Source organism: Bemisia tabaci, chromosome 2 (genome assembly GCF_918797505.1).
Source record: "Bemisia tabaci chromosome 2, PGI_BMITA_v3".
Lineage (NCBI taxonomy): Eukaryota > Metazoa > Arthropoda > Insecta > Hemiptera > Aleyrodidae > Bemisia > Bemisia tabaci.
This window is the reverse complement of record NC_092794.1, coordinates 38873558-38898068: the sequence shown is the minus strand read 5'-3', so window position 1 is coordinate 38898068 and position 24511 is coordinate 38873558. Positions and strand designations below refer to the sequence as shown.

Below are 24511 nucleotides of genomic sequence, written 5' to 3'. Positions count from 1 at the left end.
AAGATTTGAAATTAAAAAAACATATTGATAGGATAACGAGGGAGTTTAGGAGTAAAATAAGTTTGTTATGGAGAATTAAGGACTTTATAGGGAAATACAGTAGAAAGCTAATATATAACTCACTGGTTGGTTCAAAGTTAAATTATTGTAGGGGAGACCGGGGTTATGTTGGCCACGGGGCTATGATAACCATCGTGAGAATTTTGTAGAGGAAAATGTAAATTTGATGTTTTGATGAGCAAAAAGGTTGGCAGCGATGTAGACTAACAATTTAAAATATCAACATCGATGGTGTCCCCCTCTGTTATGCTCTGTGCTGTAACATTCTTGTTTACCTTCGAAAATAGCCCGAAAACGCGATTTTTTTAATTTTGAATTTTGTTTGCTGTGGCGAGTATTTATTTTGTATCTTATTAATCTTTGTTTCTATTTGAAGTAGACCCCTTTCCTTTGATTTTAGTGTATGGATTTATGGCTTTTGACTCCTTGTTTCTTAGTTGGATGACTTTGATTTGAGGTAACCTCGATCGGGGCTATGTGGACCATTTTTCTGGGGCTATGTTGACCTACTAAGAAGACATACATTTTATACTTTTTTTTGCGTAAGGTTTCAAATCCATTCTCTTTGAGTTTAAAACGGTCCTATTTAGTGGAGAAGTAGATCTTCTTATTATTTTTGAAGTTGCTTTTCACGCCAACTCACTTATTAAATTTGATACTGTTCTTTAAAATTTTTTTTTTTTTATTTTTAAATTTTCAGCTCCAAAGGTATTGAGTTTTACAAACATTACGAAAGATAAGTGTAAGGGCATAATACTAAGCTTTTTAAGTGTAATTACAATCAACTGAACAAGGTTAACATAGCTTCCTTACAGGTGGCTCACTTAGCCCCGGGGGTGGCCAATATAGCCCCAAGCAGGGGCTATGTTGACCAAAATGGATTTTCTTATAAAAACGCATGAAACTCACGAAATTAAAGTATTTTGTACAATGTTTTCAGTTGATTTTAATTTTACACTGTATGCTCAAGGATTAGAGCATCAAAGAAATGGCATTCTATTCTTCTGTTTCTTCAGACACAAGTTTTCAAAAAATCTGGTCAACATAGCCCCGGTCTCCCCTATGTCTTTGCTAGGAGAAGCAAATGGAAAGGAGATTAGGGCACTGCAAAAAGGGCAAAATTCAGCCATGAGATATATATTAGGATGTGATAGGGATTTAAATATCTTAAAAATGTTGAAAAGTCTAGGATGGTTGTGTGTAGAACTGCTGATTAAAGTTAGGACCTTTGTAATACTTTATAAGATGAGGAAAGGGATGATAAATTTGGTAGATAAGGATATTATGGAAATAATGGATAGGAGGGTAGGGAGAAAGGTTGAGGTCAAGTATAGTGAGGATAACCTGGTAGATAGGATGTTATTCTTTAAAGGAATGAGGGATTACGTGTTGTTTGGTTGCCATAATTGGGAACAGTTGGATATTAATGGTTTTAAGAAAATGGTAGTTAGGGAAATGATGAGGTTTCAAGAAACTAATTGGGGTGATGGTGAACTGTTGCCCAAGGTGTTGTTGAATTTGGATTATAGGTTAGGTTATTAAAAAGGAATTAAAAGGAAATAGGGTAGGGCAAGTAGGGTTGGTAGCCTGAACTGAATGGAATTAGCCCATGAGGGCTATTTGAAGCTCAAAAGAAGAAAAAAAAAAAAAAAAAAAAAAAAAAAAATCGTTCCTATTAGAGTACCTGTATAGCGAGAGTATAGACAGATGTGAAACTCCGAAAATCCATCAGGCCTTCACCGATGCCTCCGCGAATAAAGTTAGGGCCCAGAAATGCAGCCAACCTATGAATTTCAATTATCCAGAGCGATTTATTAATACAACTGTTACGAACCATCGTTTATAAAGCACGTATTTGACTTAGTTTTTGCATAAATTTCCTCATTTTTGTGGAAGAACGCTCATTTATGTACTTTCTTAGCCATCTTCGTTAGAATTGGAATCTACAGACTGGCAGTGAAATTTTGTGCGTTAGAAGTTGGTTAGAAGGGTGGCTGCACTTTTGGGCCCTAAGCCCTCCATGAAGCGATCTGTCCATACTCTCGCTATACAGGTACTCTAGTTCCACAGTTCCTATTCACCCCGGTCCACGGTGTGATACATTAATGGATTCACTATGGTTTTGACTAAGATGTATAGCAAAATTTGCAAAAATTAATGCTGATTGAATTGAAAAATTTCGAAAAAACACAAGCAGTTCTTGATTTCTCCATAAGCTACCGTGATAATTGTGATAATAAGTGCCGTTGAGTTTAGAGTATACTTATCTGTAGTTGGGTTCACACTAGGTTCACACTTTTCGGAGCACAAGCGGCTCAGAATAGAGTCCCTTTATACCCAGAGTAGAGTACCTGTATAGCGAGAGTATGGACAGATGTGAAACTCCGAAAATCCATCAGGCCTTCACCGATGCTTCTGCGAATAAAGTTAGGGCCCAGAAATGCAGCCAACCTATGAATTTCAATTATCCAGAACGATTTACGAATACTATTGTTACGAACCGTCGTTTATTAAGCACGTGTTTGACTCAGTTTTTGCATAAATTTACTCAATTTCGCGGAAGAACGCTCATTTCTGTACATTCTTTGCCATCATGGTTAGAATTGGAATCTGCAGACTGGCAGTGAAATTTTGTGCGTTAGAAGTTGGTTAGAAGGGTGGCTGCACTTTTGGGCCCTAAGCCCTCCATGAAGCGATCTGTCCATACTCTCGCTATACAGGTACTCTAACCCAGAGTTACGACAACTCGATTATCAGCTGACTGACAGCCGGCCTTGGCTGGTCATGGAGGCCGAAATAGTAGGGCGGATAAGGGGGAAAAGTTCCCAGAATCGTGCATTTCTGGAAGAAAGCATGAAACTTTCAGGATATCATCTTTACCTATAGAAGGTTCAATTTCGCAAGTGAGCCCAAAATTCTGAGGCCACGGGGGCCGGGGGGGCAGGGGGCCCTGATTTCGCTATGTTTTGCCGAATTTTCGCGTTGGATCATCGTGAGAACGCCGTTAACAATGTAAAATGTAATCAAAACTTGTGTAAACGTGATTAGTAGGTTCTCTCAAACATTATCCTAAAATGCTATCACTGTCCGATCCCGGAGCACCCCTCAAAATGCCTAAAATTCAAAATGGCGCCCATAATAAGGCCTCCGGAATATCGGTATTTTCACTTGTGCATATCCTGTCATGTGGGGTATCATTTTCCATGTAATTTTGGTCGCAGATTTCATGTTTGAAGTCAAAACAACCCCCCGGTCAAAATTGGTGCCCCCAATCCAAGATGGCGTCCAGATTTGAAAGGCAGGAGGGTGCATTTTTTAAACTTTTACGCGATAAGGCAAGTGATATGTCATTTCCTATGTAATTTTGGTCGTAGATTTCATTACTGAAGTCAAAAGAGTCCTCCGGTCAAAATTGGTGCCTCAAATCCAAGATGGTGGCCAAATTTTAAAGGCAGGAGGGTGCATTTTTTCAAATTTTTACGTAATAAGGCAAGTGATATGTCATTTCCTATGTAATATTGGTCGTACATTTCATTATTGAAGTCAAAAAAGCCCCCCAGTCAAAATTGGTGCCTGAAGTCTAAGATGTCGGCCAAATTTGAAAGGCAGGAGTGTGAATTTTTATGAGAAAAAAAATCACGTGAGATGACAAGTGAGGTATCAATTTATACGCATTTTTAGTCAACAAAACGAAACTAAATGAAATGTAAAAAAAATCTTTTACACAAAAATGAAACGAAATAATCAAGATGATTGCCATCATGGCTGACAAGTGAAAAATGATGAGCCACTAATAGTGAGGTGTCTTGCTGATTACTGCACAAAAACTCTGAACTCAATTTCATATGCCCTAGACTCAGAGGATGAACAATTAATAAGTACCGAAAATAATTTAGAAAACTTTCAGTCGGTTTCAGTTGGTGGGTCTCTACTCCATCGAGTGCGATCGAAGCATAGGCATACTTACGAATCCATTGCACAAACCTATGTTCCATCAAATTGATGAGCAGACACCAATGTTTCTTTGCGTTTTCAAAGTGATGTTAAACGCGCAAAATCCGAGATGATCGCTGTTCTTGCATGCGTTTACTGGTTGCGATTCAACCCCTTACATCCATAAAATAGGAACAGCAACTTTATTCTGTACGCTTTTATCTGATCCTTACCTGCAAGAATCTAAAGAAAGGTTCTTAGAACCTAATCAAAACCATGAACGGATGTAAAGAGCTGGAAAAGAGTGAATCGATGGTGAAACTGCTTAAATACTATTTCGCTTTGCGGTGTTGCAGACTTCTTGTCATACTTCCGTTCCTTCATTAAAAAATACTGGAGTCATTTCTTGAAAACTTTGCTTGTTTTCACTCTCTATGTGAGGAATATTCTGTAAAAATTTCAAGCCATGATGTTGGTTTGTTCCCCTTTCAAAAAATAAAATAGGAGCTAATATTTTGAAATCCTGCAACCAAGATACGCACTTTTGCTGTTTCACTGTCGAAATATTACTCCTCAATGGTAGCCAAAAATGTGACTCTCGATGACCTCCCTCATCATATATCGAAGGAAAAATTTCCAGATTTCAATGTCTTAATTCAATTAGAGAAATTACCCTCGATATCATCAGCAATGAAGTAGGTAACATTAATTTAGGAGCTACTTTTATACTCAACTGTGGATGGGATGAAGTGATCTGGGTGCTTGTCTTTGGGAATGGATCAATAAAAACAAGGAGCTTCATCCTATTTTAAGTGACTTGCCTCCAGCTCCCGGAATCCTCGCTTAAAATTATTCGGTGTAATTGTAAGAAAGGGAGTGACACCATGCTGTACCACCAAGAAAATGGATTACATTTTGCAATTTGGAACTATAAATTCAAGCCCGATTTCAAAACAACGTATGTACCATTAGCTTCCCTATGCATATACATGTTTTTTCAGATGAGCCAGAATTTATAGGTCCAAATTGCAAAATGCAGTCCAAATAATCTTTTCGTTTTTAGACTCATGCAGAAGTTCTGAAGACTCCAACTGTAAAAAATTACAGAACCGTAGGAGGAAGATCCTGAAGAGCCTGACTGGGAATGTGAATCAGCATGTGTTGATTAGGATTTTCTCCTATACTGACTGGAGAGGGTACGGCAAGAGGGCATACCCTGGAGGTATTATACCCTAATACTGGAGGGTGCGTCGCATGAAATGTCCTTATCTTTATTGAGAAATTATATGGGCTTAAAAATGAATAAAATAGCTCATTACAGATGCTCCTGTTAACACTATTCCTACCGTGGACGGCCGAACTGATCACCCTCTTAATTATCTCGTATCATTTTTGTGTAAAAGATTTTTTTTACATTTCATTTAGTTTCGTTTTGTTGACTAAAAATGCGTATAAATTGATACCTCACTTGTCATCTCACGTGATTTTTTTTCTCATAAAAATTCACACTCCTGCCTTTCAAATTTGGCCGACATCTTAGACTTCAGGCACCAATTTTGACTGGGGGGCTTTTTTGACTTCAATAATGAAATGTACGACCAATATTACATAGGAAATGACATATCACTTGCCTTATTACGTAAAAATTTGAAAAAATGCACCCTCCTGCCTTTAAAATTTGGCCACCATCTTGGATTTGAGGCACCAATTTTGACCGGAGGACTCTTTTGACTTCAGTAATGAAATCTACGACCAAAATTACATAGGAAATGACATATCACTTGCCTTATCGCGTAAAAGTTTAAAAAATGCACCCTCCTGCCTTTCAAATCTGGACGCCATCTTGGATTGGGGGCACCAATTTTGACCGGGGGGTTGTTTTGACTTCAAACATGAAATCTGCGACCAAAATTACATGGAAAATGATACCCCACATGACAGGATATGCACAAGTGAAAATACCGATATTCCGGAGGCCTTATTATGGGCGCCATTTTGAATTTTAGGCATTTTGAGGGGTGCTCCGGGATCGGACAGTGATAGCATTTTAGGATAATGTTTGAGAGAACCTACTAATCACGTTTACACAAGTTTTGATTACATTTTACATTGTTAACGGCGTTCTCACGATGATCCAACGCGAAAATTCGGCAAAACATAGCGAAATCAGGGCCCCCTGCCCCCCCGGCCCCCGTGGCCTCAGAATTTTGGGCTCACTTGCGAAATTGAACCTTCTATAGGTAAAGATGATATCCTGAAAGTTTCATGCTTTCTTCCAGAAATGCACGATTGTTATGCTTATCCACCCTACTAAAACGAGTGCACCCAAACGAACGATATTGGGGGATAAGGATCAGGAATCCTGCGATGTCTGTCACACAGAAACAACAACATCAACAAATTGATCAATTAAAAAGAAAATGAGATTGGTTTGTGAATAATTTCTTAATCTATTTTCATCTTGGACCGATGGAAATAACAATTTACTCTTGATCAACCACAATTAGGTGATATTTTCATTATTCTTGTTCACATTCGAGGTACCGCCATCTTGGTGCACTCGTTTCGGCCTCCATAAGCGAGAACCAATCAGAATTGGATTTTTTTTTAGGCCACTTTCAGCCGAACCAAAAGTGAGTTGTCTTAACTCTGGGTATAAAGGGACTCTAGCTCGGAAAGGCTAGAGTCCCTTTATACTGAGAGTCAAGACAATTCGGCTCATGGATGTCACAAACGGGAATAAAGTTTACAGAAATTGAACGTTTTTCGTAATCTTTGATCGGCCCATTCTCAAATGCCTTTCTCCGTTCCTCCTCTCATCTCTCATTCCGTTTGTTCCTTGCCGAACCCGTAATTCCCTGGTCCATTCCAGACTATAATCTTTGCAATTGGTAAAAATGTAATCTTTATTCCCGTTTGTGACACTGTGGAGGCCTAAAATACGGGAACCAATCAGAAATGGATTCAAATTGTCTTGACTCTCAGTATAAAGGGACTCTAGGAAAGGCGAGTTCATGGATTGACTTCAAGGTAAACTCTACTACAGGTATGGACAAACTAGGGACAAACGGGGTGCCGAAGTGGCAGCGCTGAGAAAATCGGCGATCGAGTGACGTATGAAGTCGATGAAGTCGTACCGTCCATTTGCCGCGCAGGTCTTCGCAGTCGTACTCTCGATGCTGTCAAATCTACGCGTTTTGACGACTTCCTAAAATTCCATTTGTCCATACAGTCCATACCTGTAGTAGAGTGTACCTTGGATTGACTTCATCGGCGCTCCAGCTGCCCAGCACCAAGGCGGATTAAGAATGGTGGTCGCATTTCGTACCCTCTGGACGTCACACTGTATCGGGCACATCGGGTACATGGGCCGGCCGAGGCCGGGGGGGTCGGCTCAACCTTGGATTGCACGGCAAAACCAGTACCCTCCTGACGTCACATCGCTTCAAGATGGCAGCCAAAATCGAAATGCGACCACCATTCTTTATCCGCCTTGGCCCAGCACATTGCGACTCTATTGTACTCTATGGATTCAGCCCGGTAAAACCAATTAAAACCCGGTATTGTTTTGTATTTGTATTATGTCATATGTTTTCTGTTAATAAGTGAACAGTGGGACAAATTGCTGTGCTCTACAAACTGACATTATGACGAAAAGATTGAGGTCCCCTGAAAATATTTTTCATTTCCGACAAGAGAAGAAGTTCATTACGTCCAAAGATTTGGATGTGCTTTCAGGAGTCAAAATGAAGCAAATTTATGGTAAGTGCATGACTTCCTCTGCAATCATCATTTTTCAGATATTCAAACTGCCATCTGTCTGTCCTTGTGTTTTACTTAAACCCTCAAGATGTCTTATTGCACGAGAAAACAATTGTAGTCTGTAATGCCGAAATTGACGGTGTTGCATCTTTCCCTCAGTTTTTGTATTTACAGATCTCAGTTTTTGTTTTCATGGATATTACCTATAACAAAAATCAAATGCTTCCATTTCGTCGTTCGTTTAACTGAGTTTCAGGTTATCTTCCAAAATTTTAAAATCCAAGAAAAAAAGAGAATATAATTCCTAAACCTACCTCTACCGTTTGTTCAGTTTGAATATGACCCAGTATATCCCGGTATAGGAAGTGGCCTAGAAGGGTCTCTAGGCATGAAAATGGTGACAGCTTGAATAAACAAATTACCTTATCTATTAAAATTTTCCTTACCCCTACATTTCTTATAATATCTAGTATAAAATTCTGTCTATAGATGGCTGTAGATTCCACATGAGCAATATAAGGCAATAAACCAACAAAAGAAGAAGAAGATTCTCAGGTTACAAGACTATTTGCCTTCAATAAGGTGTCACACCTAGACTGCCAAGATGCATTAATGATTCAGTACCTTTTGTGCCAGAGCTTTTTAGAATTTAGAATTTTATTCATTCAAAAAGATGAAGATAATACCCAAGAAGAAGCTTAACACTAAGAACTACCACCACTCAAAAGCACAGTGGGCAGGCCAGTAACAAAAAGAGTTGAAAACATTCAGTGCATTAAGGTGATTCGATGGACACCATATTTTGTGTCAGAACGATATGCAATATTTCGCATTGATTGGCTCCATGTTTTCAGTGCCTTGTCATTTTTCTTGAACTTAGAGATCCCATTTCTGATGTCATGAGACAAAAGGATTCACACACAAAATTTGACAGACGAATTCAGCGTAATAAAGGCAGGGGTTTTTTTGGAGGAAAACTGTTCCATTCGAGTGTAGTTTTGATATCAGTATCAAATGCGATATTTTACCTCCAATTAAACCTTGCCTTTACTTAATTCGTTGAATTTGTTTTTCAGATTTGGTACGTGGATTCTCTAGTCTCGTGGCAACAGAAATGCGATCCCAAAATTTGAGAAGAATGAAAAGTAGCTGAGAACACGGACCTAACCGACGCGATATAGGTATCGCACGTCCTTCTGAAGCAAAATAACTATGGCATCCATCAAATCACCTTGAAAGTAGGACAAAGTAAAGAATGGCAATATCATCCGTGACAATACAGAAAAACAAATATAAAAAACAATTATTTTCTTAACCTTGAAATAACCATCACATACGTTACATGAGTTAATACCCTCAATTTATACAACTAATTAAACCATTTTCAATAACATATCTCTATATCAAGGGGGTGGAACAAAGGGAGAAAGAGAGGTGAACCATCCAGAAGAAAGAAAAGAGGAAGTCGGCCACTATTATCATTGGACAGACAAGCAAAGTATTAAAATAGAATAGTATATAGCGGAGCTTTTTATTATTCAATTATATCAAAGTTCTGTCACCCAACGATAAGCGCGCGCTCTGTCAAGAACTCTTGACTCCCGCAAGTGCTCTCATATATCAAAGGGCACCTCAATGTAATTTAGGAATAAATTTAAACTTATGTTTTTGAGAGTTAGATGAAACCTGCGGAAAGAAATCGCCACATGGTATCCATCCCCAAGTTTGCTGACTACCTTATGTTGAAATTTTTTTATGTAGCTCATAACGGATGATAAACATTTGAGGACTTCAATACTGTAAATTGCTATCAACAGTGTAAGATATCCAACAACCTGCAGACCTCATCTGAAAGGTATCTCCTAGGTAGGTAATCTGAAGATAATTTTCAGGGCACTTCTTTGATGAACTTCTGATGGTTTGACTGTTAAGTTTCCTGCCGTGCCATTCAAAGTTATACCATATCGGAGGGCTGACTGGAAGGCTTTAGGTCAAGGTTTGAATTGTATGTGCATGTGGCTATTGGTGGGAAATGGGTTTTTCAACCGAGGTCTTGTAGGTATGTCTCAGGGATTTACGATATAAGTACCTCATCTTTTGTCGCAGATACTTAATGCTGCCTCCAATTTTCTCCAAAACAAACTTCCAAGCTGAAGAACTCTACTTCCTTATCCAGTTAATCTGCATACAGATAGGGAGTCAGTACATTAGGGGTGTCACCACTTGTTGTGGAGATTCCAAGGTCTAGGTCGCAAGCATGGCAACTGTGATGTGTGTTCGCTCCCTATCTGAGGATGGAGGGTTTGACTGCTTGTGAAGGTGGACTCTTAGGATACGGTAGGCGGTCTCCTTCACTATGACCTCATGTTTGAGTACTTTGAAAGCTTTCCTAAGCTCGGGAGTTTTTTTCAGAGAAAACCAGTGGCACCGTTGTGTTTCTTGCAAAGTTTTACCAAACAAGAATTACACAGCTTGCAAATTTCTGAGGCATGCAAGAGCTTCATTGCAGGCATGTAGAAAATGTGTAATTACACACCTAATTTATGTGCCTGTGTAGGATGTAAACATGTTGAAACAGGGAAAATTTGCAAGGGTCCAAAGTAGGAAATCAAGGAAACAAGAAGAGAAGGGTCCTTACTTTTAACAGGGTTGCCACGGTCAGGGAATTCAGGGAAAACCTGGAATAGTCAGGGGAAAAAAAGTGCTCTGGAAAACCTGGAAAAGTCAGGGAATTTGACCAAAAACAGCTTAAAGTCAGGGAAAAATTGACAATTTTCACGAGTTGCTGAAAGTCTTTCTTTTTTCGGTTTTGAACGCAATATAAACTCCGATGAAGTGGCATATCTCGCGATGCATTCATGAGTTAAATTATGCAGCCGTATTTGGTCGCCAACGCAACAAGCAACGCAAATTGGAATGCCCAGTTTTTGTGTGTATTTTTGAAATTTCAACTACTACCGATGACTAACCACTAACCGTTTAATTTTCTTCTTTAAAGTACCTAATACGAGTGTTTAGGATTATTGCAAACGCAAAGCATCAAAGTTCTTGAAAAAATAAACCATTCGAAGCTCACTTTAAAAATAGGTGTTTGAAAAATCCTGGGAAGGTAGAGATAAATAGAGGAACGAACACCAGGGAAGACCCTTTGTTTTGAGTGTTTCTTCAAAAGAACAATCGTTCAAAAGTTTTCATTTCTAAAACAATTATTGGGTTGCTCAAGAAAGTCAAAAGCATCAAAATTAAAAGAAAAAGTTAATAGTCCAGTACCACATGTACAAATAAGAGGTCCCGTGTGCAGCTTCGTGGGTAAAATTGTTGTGATATGTCATTCTCTTCTTTAGGATGTCTAGAATCAGAATTTCGATGGTGTCAAGTTCAAAAATTGAACCGACGCCCAGAATTCAAGATGGCGTCCAAGATGGCCGCCGCCATGGTGAAAGTTTTAAATTTTGCGGATAGCGTCGAGTCAGATGTCGATTCCTATGTAAAATGACACGAGGAATCCGAATATCACATTTAAAAACACCCCCGACCCAAAGGAGGGCTCCAAATCCAAGATGGCGGCCAAAAATACCACTCAGGGGTACTAGTTTGCCTATACGGGTCCAAGTGCATAGTGAGGTATCAATTATTAGGTTTTCGGGGTCGTAGAGTCCGAAAATGAGGTCCATTTTTCGCTGCGGCCCTCCAGAGACCCTAAAATCAAATATGGCGCCCAAAATGGCCACCGGTTTTACGGCTGAAACACCAATTTAGCGCAGCTATGATAAGCAATACGTTCAAAATTTAGTTTTGTGAGGCAAAGAGTTCGAATAGGAGATCAAATGTTTATTCCTACAAAAAATTAAGCCTCCGAATCGAAAATGGCTACCGACATGGTTGCCAGTTAGAGGCGCAGGCCGGTAAATGACTATTGATATTAAGGGGATTTGCCAAAGGAGCTAGGGGTTTCGATAAGGGCCGTTTTTCGGCCCATACCCTGAAATTCTTCAATTTTACGATTTTTTTGCTTCTTGGGAGTCTAAATTTTACGGAATGTGTCATGCTTTTGTCATTTTCGGCCTATTTAGGGGTCTAATGCTGGCCTAAACATGAGTCTGAAGGCTAATTTTTGCGGAAAATTCGGGTTTCTTGGCATTCGACGCGCTGCGCCCGCTGTTTCATAACGATCAAATATCATCGGAGGAGCAAATTTTCCTTCAAGTATGTTCATTGAGGGTGTAAGATATAGTCACTCTGGCCAACTTTCGTCGATGGCAACCCTTGCGCTCAGTGTTCAAACGAACTTTTTAGAATTTTCTTGTTTTTCATCATTATTATTAAAATGGCATAAAAAAGGGCTACTCATCTTAAACCAGAAATAGATTCCTTGGCGGAAATTGTACGTAGCCCTCCAAAAAACTTTATAGAATTAAAAGCCCCCCCCCCCCTCCTCCAAAGAAAAAGCCGGTGTTGCCATATTTTGTTGCCTAAAATCACAGAAAACTATTTGTGATTATTTCAGTATTTGGAGGCTGTTCTTCGTCGAGCTCATTCAGCAAAGTTCAAAACCCTTGATTTTTCATACGTAACGATCACATGACTAGTGAATATGCACATGCATTTATCTATTATTATTTTGTTCATTACATGTATTTATCTAAAGAGACTCCCATCGCGGCGCGGCATTGCCACATATCATCGGTAAAAATCGAGAAAATTATTCCGAGTTGGCCCAAGATTTGAGCCATTATTTCGCATTATGCGCATTAAATAAATACGTAGGACTCAAATTACTGTATTCAGGGATGCAAATAGATCATATTTTTTGCAGGTAAAGTTTTTTTTATGATCTTGGGCTTGCAGGCGACCCATTATCTTACGAATTTTTGACGTGATATTTACGCACGAAGATGCAACTTTGAAACATTGACCGTGATCTGGGATCCGAATAAAAAGTAAGCCATGTGTCAGAATCACGAGTTCTCAATGCTGATTTTTTACCCACCCTGACATGCCCTGCCCTCCGTCACTTTTATTGCCTGCGATCGATCAGAATTCTACTTCCCAAAAATAATTGGAAACTCTGGTTTTCCCGGTTCACTCCTGCCTAGCCTCCTTACCGCTTCCTCATCTGTTGCCTCCTCATCAGGTTCCTCCCATCAGACAACTCATTTGGAGCTACCATTGTAGAATTTTGGAGAAATGACGCGTATTCATCTAGCAAACGCTTAGTTTTACTAGTTCAGCCTCATATCTGTAATGAGCGAGGTACTAGATGACAGATGCAATATGCGCTGGGCAGTCCACGACTCTACCGTCCACCTGCCGTTGGTAATACCACCCGGACATGCCCACAGGAATCTATGTCACTTTCAGGTACGGGGCTCAAGCCCCCCCCCCCCCCCCCCGCCGAAAGCAAAAAACAGGGGGAAAGAGTGAAGGAAAGAGGAGACAGAAGATGATGAGGAAAGACGAGAAAAGAAAAAGTTTGAGGCCTTCGAAGATATTTATCTCTTTTGATGTAGAGTCTTAAATGAAACCACAGTGTTCATTTGATTAGTATTTTATAAAATTTTCGTCAAAAAATGCGTCTAAATAGAGTTTAAATTTCAAACAATTTCCAGATTTGTTGATTGCAACAATTCGAAAGTATTTCGTGTTAAGGTAAAAAAAAAGTTTTTCTGCGGAAATTCATGAAGATCTGTGTTACGGTAGCCTCGAAATGCGTCCAAACAGAGTTAAAATTTCAAACAAATTTCAGATTTGTTAAATGCAACAATTCGAAAGTATGTTGTGTTAAAGGTACGAATGCGTCATTTTTCTGCATTTTATGATAAATTTGCGCTATGAAAGCCTCGAACTGCGCCTAATAAGATTACACATTTTTAAGATTTGTGATCTAATCAGACGCCATCTAAATAATGATGAAAAACAAGTAAAGTCTAAAAATTTCGTTTTCACTATGAGCGCAAGCAGTGTTCCAAACTCACCTTTGAGTTTTAGAAGCCATGGGGCGCATCAAGCCTGAATGTTAGGCGCCATTTAAGATTTTTTAGGGGCCAGATTGACTTTTTGCCTATATATTACGGCATATTTAGTGAAAAATTAGACGCAAATTTAGATGTTTTCGTAACAGAACTAGTAGGTAGCTGTGACTTGGTGAAGACAAAAGCACTAAGGATGAAATCGTGAAGAATAGAAAAAGCTCTCACTAATTGTAATGCTGAAAATTTCGAATGATCACCTAATATGAAAATTCAGATTTTAAAGGGGCAATTTTTAAGGGCCACGTTGGCGCAAAGCCTTCTTTTTTAGGAGCAATGACCGATGTTTTAGGCGCATTTGGCGCGTTGGCGCCTGTGAGTTTCGAACACTGAGCGCAAGGGTTACCATCGACGAAAGTTGGCCAGAGTGACTATATCTTACACCCTCAATGAACATACTTGAAGGAAAATATGCTCCTCCGATGATATTTGATCGTTATGAAACAGCGGGCGCAGCGCGTCGAATGCCAAGAAACCCGAATTTTCCGCAAAAATTAGCCTTCAGACTCATGTTTAGGCCAGCATTAGACCCCTAAATAGGCCGAAAATGACAAAAGCATGACACATTCCGTAAAATTTAGACTCCCAAGAAGCAAAAAAATCGTAAAATTGAAGAATTTCAGGGTATGGGCCGAAAAACGGCCCTTATCGAAACCCCTAGCTCCTTTGGCAAATCCCCTTAATATCAATAGTCATTTACCGGCCTGCGCCTCTAACTGGCAACCATGTCGGTAGCCATTTTCGATTCGGAGGCTTAATTTTTTGTAGGAATAAACATTTGATCTCCTATTCGAACTCTTTGCCTCACAAAACTAAATTTTGAACGTATTGCTTATCATAGCTGCGCTAAATTGGTGTTTCAGCCGTAAAACCGGTGGCCATTTTGGGCGCCATATTTGATTTTAGGGTCTCTGGAGGGCCGCAGCGAAAAATGGACCTCATTTTCGGACTCTACGACCCCGAAAACCTAATAATTGATACCTCACTACGCACTTGGACCCGTATAGGCAAACTAGTACCCCTGAGTGGTATTTTTGGCCGCCATCTTGGATTTGGAGCCCTCCTTTGGGTCGGGGGTGTTTTTAAATGTGATATTCGGATTCCTCGTGTCATTTTACATAGGAATCGACATCTGACTCGACGCTATCCGCAAAATTTAAAACTTTCACCATGGCGGCGGCCATCTTGGACGCCATCTTGAATTCTGGGCGTCGGTTCAATTTTTGAACTTGACACCATCGAAATTCTGATTCTAGACATCCTAAAGAAGAGAATGACATATCACAACAATTTTACCCACAAAACTGCACACGGATGCACATGTGGTACTGGACTATAACAACCCTTTTTGTATTTCCAAATATTCTACAATTAATTTCTGACTCCTTAGCTTAAGCGTGTTTCAAATGAGACGCTATATTAGTGCGATGATAGCTAGCAAGGTGTAAATTTGGCTGTGCGATCATGGCGGGCGTTCTCAAAGGTCAGGGAATTTCTCCATTTTACGTCAGGGAAAACCCGGAAAAGTCGGGGAAAATCATTTCCAAAGAGGGTTATTCAAAATCGGCGATTTTACCCTACGCTTGGATTTTGCCCGAAGTTGGATATGTTGTTCTCTATCACAAGACACGCCTTTTTCCGGCATTGGCAAGTTCACCCGAATTTTTTCCCGCGCGCTACAGCGTTGCCAAGTTGAAAACGGGCAAATTCCGTAAGTGGAATTAAAATTGAGCTATGAAGTTGCGGTTTTAACGAAAATTCTCTAAAAATTGCGCAATTTTAGGAAATGACCATGTTTTTGATGTCGCATTAATTTTAACCTGCATTGTTGCCAATTTTTCGATTTTTAAATTCGACTACTTAATTTTACAAATCCGCGAATACCCAAAAAAGCTATCTTCAAATTTGAATGAAAAGTTGTTTAATCGATAGTTTGTTTGATTTCGCATCCATCGATATATTATAGCTCGCTGGGAAACTTTTGGTTCGCGAGATATCATCGTTTTTGTAAACAGCTTTATGGAGCGACGACGCTTTTTGAGTCCGGGCAGATAGAAATTTTAGCCTCCAAAAACACCGGGTAGCATTAATTCCATGGTTTCCTATATAATTTTTGGCGCTGAATCCGAATTTGACCATTTCATTAAAAAATTGTCACCAAGATGTTGCCAAATTTCGCGAAAATGGCTTAAAATAGGCCTTTCTGGCGGATTATGGCCAGTGACTTGCCAGGAGTTGATCAGACGACAAAATTGGTTTTTTCCACGGTTAAGACTCATTAAACTTTCTACTAGCTGAGTAAAATTCTTTCTGCTCACGGCAAAATTAAACTCGCGACAAGCAGCAAACTGACAAAAAGACACCAAAATTGGGGCTTTTTGCGGTTTTTGTCCTAAGTTTCTTGTTTGAAGGGTTTTTTGTGGAACAAACTAGAGAAAAGCTGAATTTTTTACCATCGATTATATACTTCAAAAGTAGTGTTTTCCTAAAAGTCCTCACTTTTACCCCCTCTGCTTAACCCCCCCCCCCCCCAGCATCCCTAAAGTGCAAAAATTACCCCTTTTTTTAAATCTCTCTATCTCCTCGCCTAATTGAGATAATAAATCGTGGTTTGTCCTTAAACACTCCTCGAATTTTGAAGATTTTTAATATTCTTCAGTTTTGAATCTTAAGACCACTTAAAATTGGGTTTTTTCGAAAAAACTGAAATTTTAAAATTTAGAATTTATTTTTTTTTTTAAAAAATGCTCTCTAATTTTTCTCCGATAGCCCGGATTTAAAAAGTACTTGAAATAAACTTTGTAGATGATGCAATTTTGCATCTTTTCATGTATTGGATGACGTATCAATCACAATTGTGAGAGGGGATAGAGGACGGCGATACAATCTCACCGCATCGGCGCGCGGCGGAGCGCACTGCCGCGCGCCGTACCACAGCTGTCAGCGCTCATCGGGCGCCCGCCCATTCAAACAGTCTTTACTATCTTTGTTCTTTTACTCAGTATAACTACTGTTTACATTATGATCTTCGTTTTTTGAGGGGGGGGGGTGTTAACTGCCCCCCGCCCCTCTCCGTATGCATCACATTCACATTCAAAAAAGCTCATTAGATGAGGGGGTCTCAGTTGGAAGGGAGAAAATATTTTCTACATCACTTCAGTCGATGTAAAGAGACATTATAATTTTTATATTGATCATATACAATTAAAAATACATGGCTGTTCTTCCATCACGACCAGGGGCGGATTGGCCATGGGGGTGGGGAGGCGATCCCCTCCTAACAATTTGCCGCGGAAGTCCCAAAGGGGCCCCCGCGGCGAATGACTGATGAGAGGATGTCGATTGGAAACTCCATCTTCATCCAATTCCAAATCTCTGGCTAGACCGTTGCCGTTGCTGTTTTTTGATATTGGGCTAGTGACAATTGATAAGTCCTTTAGAGGCATGACCTCCATTTACAATGTCTCACCACTGTTGTATTGACCAACTTTTGGGTTGCTTATAGCGTCGCTTTTTTGACGTTAGGGTGTACCTCGGTTTCTATATGAGCCCCAGAAAGCATGAACTTATATGTGAACCGCAGCTCACGAGGAAATTGAGTTGCGCCCTTCCGCCCGAGGAACGGTAATATCTTCCACTTACTCAAATTTTCTGATTTACCCCTTGAATTGGTGCCTTTTCCGGATGACCTCACAGAAAAAGAATGGTTTTAACATCATTTTTGAGAGCCTCAGGGTTTTTTTTTTTGGGGGGGGGGGGGGGGGAGATGTTGGTTCATTGCGATTCCGCAAATTATGTTTTCTTTACGATTTGCTATCGTCTGTTATGTGCCTACGAAGCTGATTAGACAGACACAATTGCGTGCTCGGGCAAAATTTTTTTGATTAATCTCACGGGAAGGCGACCAAAAAATTCTCAAATTGTTGACAAAGCCTCGACCAATGAAGTAGGCTGAAAATTCTATGCGTTCAACCTGATTCGCAAAATTAAGGAATTTTTTCTCTTTTGGTGCTCACTCTGAGTGATGATTCAAAATTCCCACGAAAACAGAGAATTGTGTTCCAGTGCACTTCTTTACGAACTTTTACGTGATGGCAACGAAAAATTTCTCAGATTTTTAACGAGCCTAGTGTATAATCTCTCAATTGGGCTCACAACATAATAGGTAAGCCCAACAAGCTAGGTAGCATTCATGATTTTCCGCCATTCGGTGCCTACTTTCAGTAATGATAAACATCACCTAGAGAGAGGAAATTTTTCAACATTTTCTCACGTACATTGACGCACACGGAAGCTACAAAATATCTTCATGATTTTTGAAAATCCCTATTTTTCGAGAACCAAGAGCAACTTTGACTTTAGTAGTGGGAGAACTTGTCTCCATAATCTTTAACAAGTTGCATTGAAAATACCCACCATCTTCACTTGAAATTCACTTTTAATCTTCAATGACCTTAACACCTCGTTCTGCAACGTCATTGGGTTTTTTCAAATGGAAAAGGAAGAACTTAAAAAAGTGCCCCGATCTGTTAGTATCGGGAATCTAGAATAGTGCATTGTAGATTAGCACTGGGCCCATACTATTCTGCATGGATATATATCAAAGTCAAATGGACTACATTTTGCAATTTGGAACTATAAATTCTAGCCCGGTTTAAAAATAACGTATGTGCCAGTAGTTTCCTTAAGCACATAAGTGTTATTCCAGAAGAGGCAGAATTTATAGTTCCAAATTGCAAAATGCAGTCCAAATATTCCACAACATTTTCATTCAAGAGAACCTTTAATATGAGTGTCAGTGTACGACTGAGAGGGTGAATATTCAGCTCTGGCTGATACATTGGAATACAAAGGAAAGGTCACGCCGAGGGATCCATATTCCATATCGATTTGAGTTTTGTTATACCTCATCAGTTGGCCAGCTTAAGAGCCATAAATTGGGCTTCTCAATAATCTGTGAATTTGCCTTCTGTTATCGCACTAGGGTCCACAAAACCTGTGCCGAAACTTACGTATCCCTGTCCTTAGGCATTAAATGATCATCACTTACAGCAAGCATCAAAGTGAAAAACTGCTTTCTTCGCGAATCAAGTTGGGCACATAGGGGTTTTGGCTTTGGCCCATTTTGCCCGCCGCCGGATGCCGGGCTTTTCAAAATTTTTAGAATTTGTTGCAGTCTTGCCTGTCAATTTAGCCTACTTGTCATATACATACAAAATACTGCAGTATATTTTTGAGGAATCAGCCAGTGATTTTTTAAGCAAAAATTAACAGCCAAACAATAGCCAAAACATATCTGCATATTAATCGACAGCCAAAACAAATCTTCGATTCATATAACAGACTATGGCAAATTCTCAAGAAACATACTTTGCGTAAACGAAAAATACAAAAATTGCTTGTAAGATACTCCTTAGACACCGCTAATAATCATTTTTCTCCATGAAACCATCTTCCCGAAAATTACTTATCATCCGTCATCGATTCAACGGGTAATACCATGAGATTTTACACAACATGTGAATGAGAGTCACTATACTTCCCCGTGATGTAATTTAATAAAATGAGTCACGCACCGCGCCCCCTTCACTCCCTGAGAAGTTGACAAAATTATTAAAATGAAATAAACTGTCTTTATAATAACCTAGATCTGTCGCAAATGATTATCAGTAAAATATTTCTTTAAACTTAGATAACTGAATTTCTGATCTCTCGATCATGCGATGCAAAATCCGTCGCTCTGTCGCAGGCCCCTTGACTTGACCAACCAAGTCGCCAAATTGAGCCCAAAGATTGAACATACTGTAAAATCGAGGATGGTCCACGAGCGCGTCGTCAACTAGAGGAGAGGCAGGACTTCATACTGCTTCGCGGTCGTCATTTCATCAAGATCGACGGAAACACGGAAAGGAAAAGTTAAAAGTGAAAGAGGAATGTATGCGGGATCGGTGCCACGGGCCACGGAGGAAGGGTCGCGACAAAGATCATTTGGATAGCATTTTGCAATTCGGAACTATAGGCAGAACGGTAGGTTTTCAGGAGAGCAACTTTTGCAAAAACCATTGGCGTTTTTCATCAAAACGATCAATGTTGCGGTTTGATGGTTCATTTTATAGCTATGGAGTTCCTTTAACACCCTGTGTTGACAGATTCGTCAAAAACATCACACTGTTGCCAATAATTACAAAAAAAGGCTATAGTTCCTTATTGCAAAATGAAGAATCCGGGGAAGCTCATTTTGCAATTAGGAACTATAGATTGTTTTAGCACTGACTGCATAGGGGAGACGACCCTGGTGTCACTATTACAAACTGGAGGGTTAACCCCAACAGAGAAAACACCCCTTCCTTCCATCATACGAGGAAGGGGGGAGGTGCATTGTCCCTGCGGAAAGATATTCTACAAAAAACAGGGTGTGCCAAAAATATGGATACTTACCGACTTGCTAATATTTCGAGAATGGTGGCAAATATTAACATGCAATTTGGACGGGAGGGTTTATAGATTTGATTGACATGAATCGATCAAAAAATGAAAGCATGAATCGATCGAAACCGACTCGATCGACAAATTATTGAAAAACCGGTGTTATGATTCCGACATGACCGACATGAATCGATCGAAAAGTTAGAACATGAACCGATTGACGTGATTTGATCGGCACTGATTCGATTGACGACCGTGAATCGATCAAAAACCAGCGAATCGATCCGCAAATCCGTGAATCGATTGACAACCCCGTGATTCGTTCGAAAAATCCGTGAATTGATCGATAAACCCTTGAATAGGTCAACAAACTCGTGAATCGTGAAATTTTGAAAATTCGAAAATCCAAGATTAAGGATGTGGCCTATAATGCTATCTCGGCTCCTGTTCGATCGATCATGCTGATTTTCGGGGTTAGGGGGTATTTTTGGACGGGAAACTCGAATTTCTGGTCAAATTTTGAAAATTCAAAAATCAAAGATGGCGGATGTGGCCTAAAATGCTATCTCGGCTCCTGTTCGATCGATCTTGCTGATTTTTGTTATCCGGAGGTATTTTTGGACGGGAAACTAGAATTTCTGGTCAAATTTTGAAAATTCAAAAATCCAAGATGGCGGATGTGGCCTAAAATGCTATCCCGGCTCGTGCTCCATCTATCGCGGTGAATCTTGGTACCAGGTAGTATTTTTGGATGGGAAACTCGAATTTCTGATCGAATTTTGAAAATTCGAAAATCCAAGATGGTGGATGTGGCCGAAAATGACCTTACTTGAGTAAGTATCCCCTGGGGGATCTTTCATTCCTCGGACACACGTTTAAAGGGGAGCTCAGAAGACGCAACCTCAAACTTGTTTTTCGTGGATTGAAATGCGAAAAATATCGGAGAAATTATTTGTGGCTTATGCGTAGTAAATACTTCAAAAAACGCAAAAATCAAAAATCACTGAACAAGCTCACTGTCAAAATTTGAAAAATTTCAATTTTTCGAAACTCGGCTAGGAATTTGAGTTTCCCGGCCAAAAATACCCCCTATACAACCAAGATTCACCACGATAGGTCGAGCAGCCCGAGATAGCATTTTAGGCCACATCCGCCATCTCGGATTTTCAAATTTTCAAAATTTGACCAGAAATTCAAGTTTCCCGTCCAAAATCCCTAATAGCACAGTTACACAATGGAATGTTTTTAAAATGTTTCAAATTATGTCAATCTCGGATCAGTCATTGACATATGTTTCCAACAAATTTTCAAAACGAATACATGAAATGGGCAAGTTGGCCGTGTCTTTGAAACGTATTGAAAACAAATCGAAAATGTTTCTAATTGCGGTCATTCAAACTTTTTTAAAAATAAGTTGGAAACGTTTCAAACTTATTTCAAAAAGGCATAAATAACCCACCCAAAAATGTGTAAGAATTGTGTCAGCTATGTGTTGTCAATATATTGCAGTCCGTTCAATAAACTATATCAGAAAGGTTTCAAAAACATTTCAAAACCATTGCCACAGCTAAGCCTATGATTGAAACATATTTACGGAACATGTCTGCCACAATTTATATGAAAATCAATGAACCTTTATTGACATCTATCGGAAAAAATTTGTAATTGTGTCAATTTTTTTTTAACGACCCAGGCACAGATTCATATTAGATTTGTGTACGATATGTTGGGAAAGGAGATCAACTAAATATTTTGGAAACATTTCTAAAACATATTTTAAACGTTGCTGCAGAAATTCTTGGAAGTTCGAAGTTTCTGAGAAATAAACCTGACATATTTCTGACACAATTTAGCAACGTTTCCAAGATCCTTCAAAAACATGTTTCAGAAACAACTGGCAGATATTTCGTATTTTTAATCTGATAAGGTACAGCTATATGTTGAATCTATGTATGAAACGTGACGGAATGGTATTTGAAACGCCTTCAGGTTTTCGTGTACGAATTTCCCTCATTGCTCTCCAGTTGAAATACTCGTATCACTCTCATTTAATTGATCCGCGGCGATCGTACGTCATAACCATTTATAAAATTAATTTAAACGCATAAGGGTAAGGAAATTTATTTCAGAAATGTGTCAGGAATATATCAGTTAAACAAAACAGTGCCTTGATCGTCATTAAAACCTGGTGAACACAAGTTGAAAACATTTCTCAGACCTTTCTAAAAATTTTCCTAGATCAAACTGAACCCACCAGAGAGCGTTGACGTTTCATTTTCCAATTTTACCAAATTTTGGTTTATTTTTTTTTTTTGTCTCAAGGTTTACTTTTTGGCTATTTAATTATGCAGAGTTAAAAATAGTTTTAAATTCTTGGTATGCATCGCATTTATCTCCATAAGAGCTTATAAGTTATGGATTATCTAAAATATTGAAACCGTACATCATGCTTTGCGTATACTTTTCTAAAGTGAGGACGTCCTAATCCCTCTGATAGTTTAATACTGATGGAGTGAACCCATAGTTCCATACTCTCCTTAGGCATAGTCTGTAATCAGGCCGCCCAGGCACTTGATTTGATAGCTATAATGCCTCCACGACATTTGCTAAAACAGATGTCTGAAAATTTTTTTACGGTTAAGAAGTAGTGACATGCGGATGTATTCAACACAGAGTGGGCTCGTGTTTAACACCACATGGACTGTAGTGATTATACCGAAAATGTGTCATAAACATTTAGGAAATCAGAGGAAAATCTGAGTTAAAGGCTCATTGTTTTACAAATGTGTCAGAAATGTGTCAAAAATGCACTGCCAACGGAGACCTTTGCCCATTGTGTCATTGAAATATGTAAAAAATGAATTCGAAACATTTCGGTGACACAATCTGCAAATGTTTCACAGACACATAAAATGTGGTGACATGGGAATGTGTTGAACACAGAGTGGCTTCGTGTTTGACACTTCATTCGGGTTTTTTAAAGTATCATGTGAAACATTTCAGAAATGAGGCTTGGTGTCATTGACACGTTTTAAAAACATCTCTAAGACTAGGTGTGCTATTACGGTACCTCCTGGTACCAAAAATCAGCAAGATCGATCAAACAAGAGCCGAGATAGCATTTTAGGCCACATCTGCCATCTTGGATTTTTGAATTTTCAAAATTTGACCAGAAATTCGAGTTTCCCGTCGAAAAATACCCCCGGTCACCAAAAATCAGCAAGATCCATCGAACAGGAGCCGAGATAGCATTTTAGGCCACATCCGCCATCTTTGATTTTTGAATTTTCAAAATTTGACCAGAAATTCGAGTTTCCCGTCGAAAAATACCACCGGTTACCAAAAATCAGCAAGATCCATCGAACAGGAGCCAAGATAGCATTTTAGGCCACATCCGCCATCTTGGATTTTTGAATTTTCAAAATTTGACCAGAAATTCGAATTTCCCGTCGAAAAATACCCCCGGATACCAAAAATCAGCAAGATCGGTCGAACAGGAGCCGAGATAGCATTTTAGGCCACATCCGCCATCTTGGATTTTTGAATTTTCAAAATTTGACCAGAAATTCGAATTTCCCGTCAAAAAATACCCCCGGATACCAAAAATCAGCAAGATCGGTCGAACAGGAGCCGAGATAGCATTTTAGGCCACATCCGCCATCTTGGATTTTTGAATTTTCAAAATTTGACCAGAAATTCGAATTTCCCGTCGAAAAATACCCCCGGATACCAAAAATCAGCAAGATCGGTAAAACAGGAGCCGAGATAGCATTTTAGGCCACATCCGCCATCTTGGATTTTTGAATTTTCAAAATTTGACCAGAAATTCGAATTTCCCGTCGAAAAATACCCCCGGATACCAAAAATCAGCAAGATCGGTCGAACAGGAGCCGAGAATGCCGAGAAAGCATTATGCCGTCCTGTCTATAGTTCCGAATTGCAAAATGGGAAATCCGAGTTTCGCATTACGCAATAGGGAACCATAGTATAGGTCCCAATTGCAAAATGAACTTCGCGTGATCCTGCGGCGGCAAATTTTTGCGGGGTCGCTGAAGCGGGATAAAAATTGTTTTTGAGGATTTTCTTTTTCTCAATAGTAAGTAAATACCCTCCTGATACGGAATTCATCATAAAAAAAAATCGAAAATTTGACCCTAGTTCCTTATTGCATAAAGCTGTCCATTTGACTCAATGGTCCACCGCGCGTACGGGTTTTCCATTTCCAGGGTGGCGTCTGACCAGATTTCGGCCGTGTTTCTCGTTCAGCAATCGAGGGCTGGTGGCTGTTCGCCTGGAATTAA

General features: G+C 39.5%; 2 protein-coding genes across 4 annotated transcripts in view; one reads left to right on the top strand and one right to left on the bottom strand.

The window, feature by feature from the left end:
* The window catches only part of LOC109038018 (tRNA (cytidine(32)/guanosine(34)-2'-O)-methyltransferase), a 270186-nt gene that overhangs the window by 35295 nt on the left and 210380 nt on the right, over positions 1 to 24511 (bottom strand). The gene's annotated exons all lie outside the window — the stretch shown is intronic.
* The window catches only part of LOC109039410 (uncharacterized), a 94799-nt gene continuing 77803 nt past the window's right edge, over positions 7516 to 24511 (top strand). For 2 of the 3 annotated variants that reach the window (XM_072297286.1, XM_072297287.1), the window contains exon 1: positions 7517 to 7755. In XM_072297286.1, coding sequence (XP_072153387.1) covers positions 7641 to 7755 — 115 coding nt within the window. In that variant the 5' untranslated portion in view covers positions 7517 to 7640. Of the gene's footprint in view, positions 7756 to 24511 lie in introns of all 3 variants that reach the window. The other variant, XM_072297288.1, reaches the window with a different exon arrangement.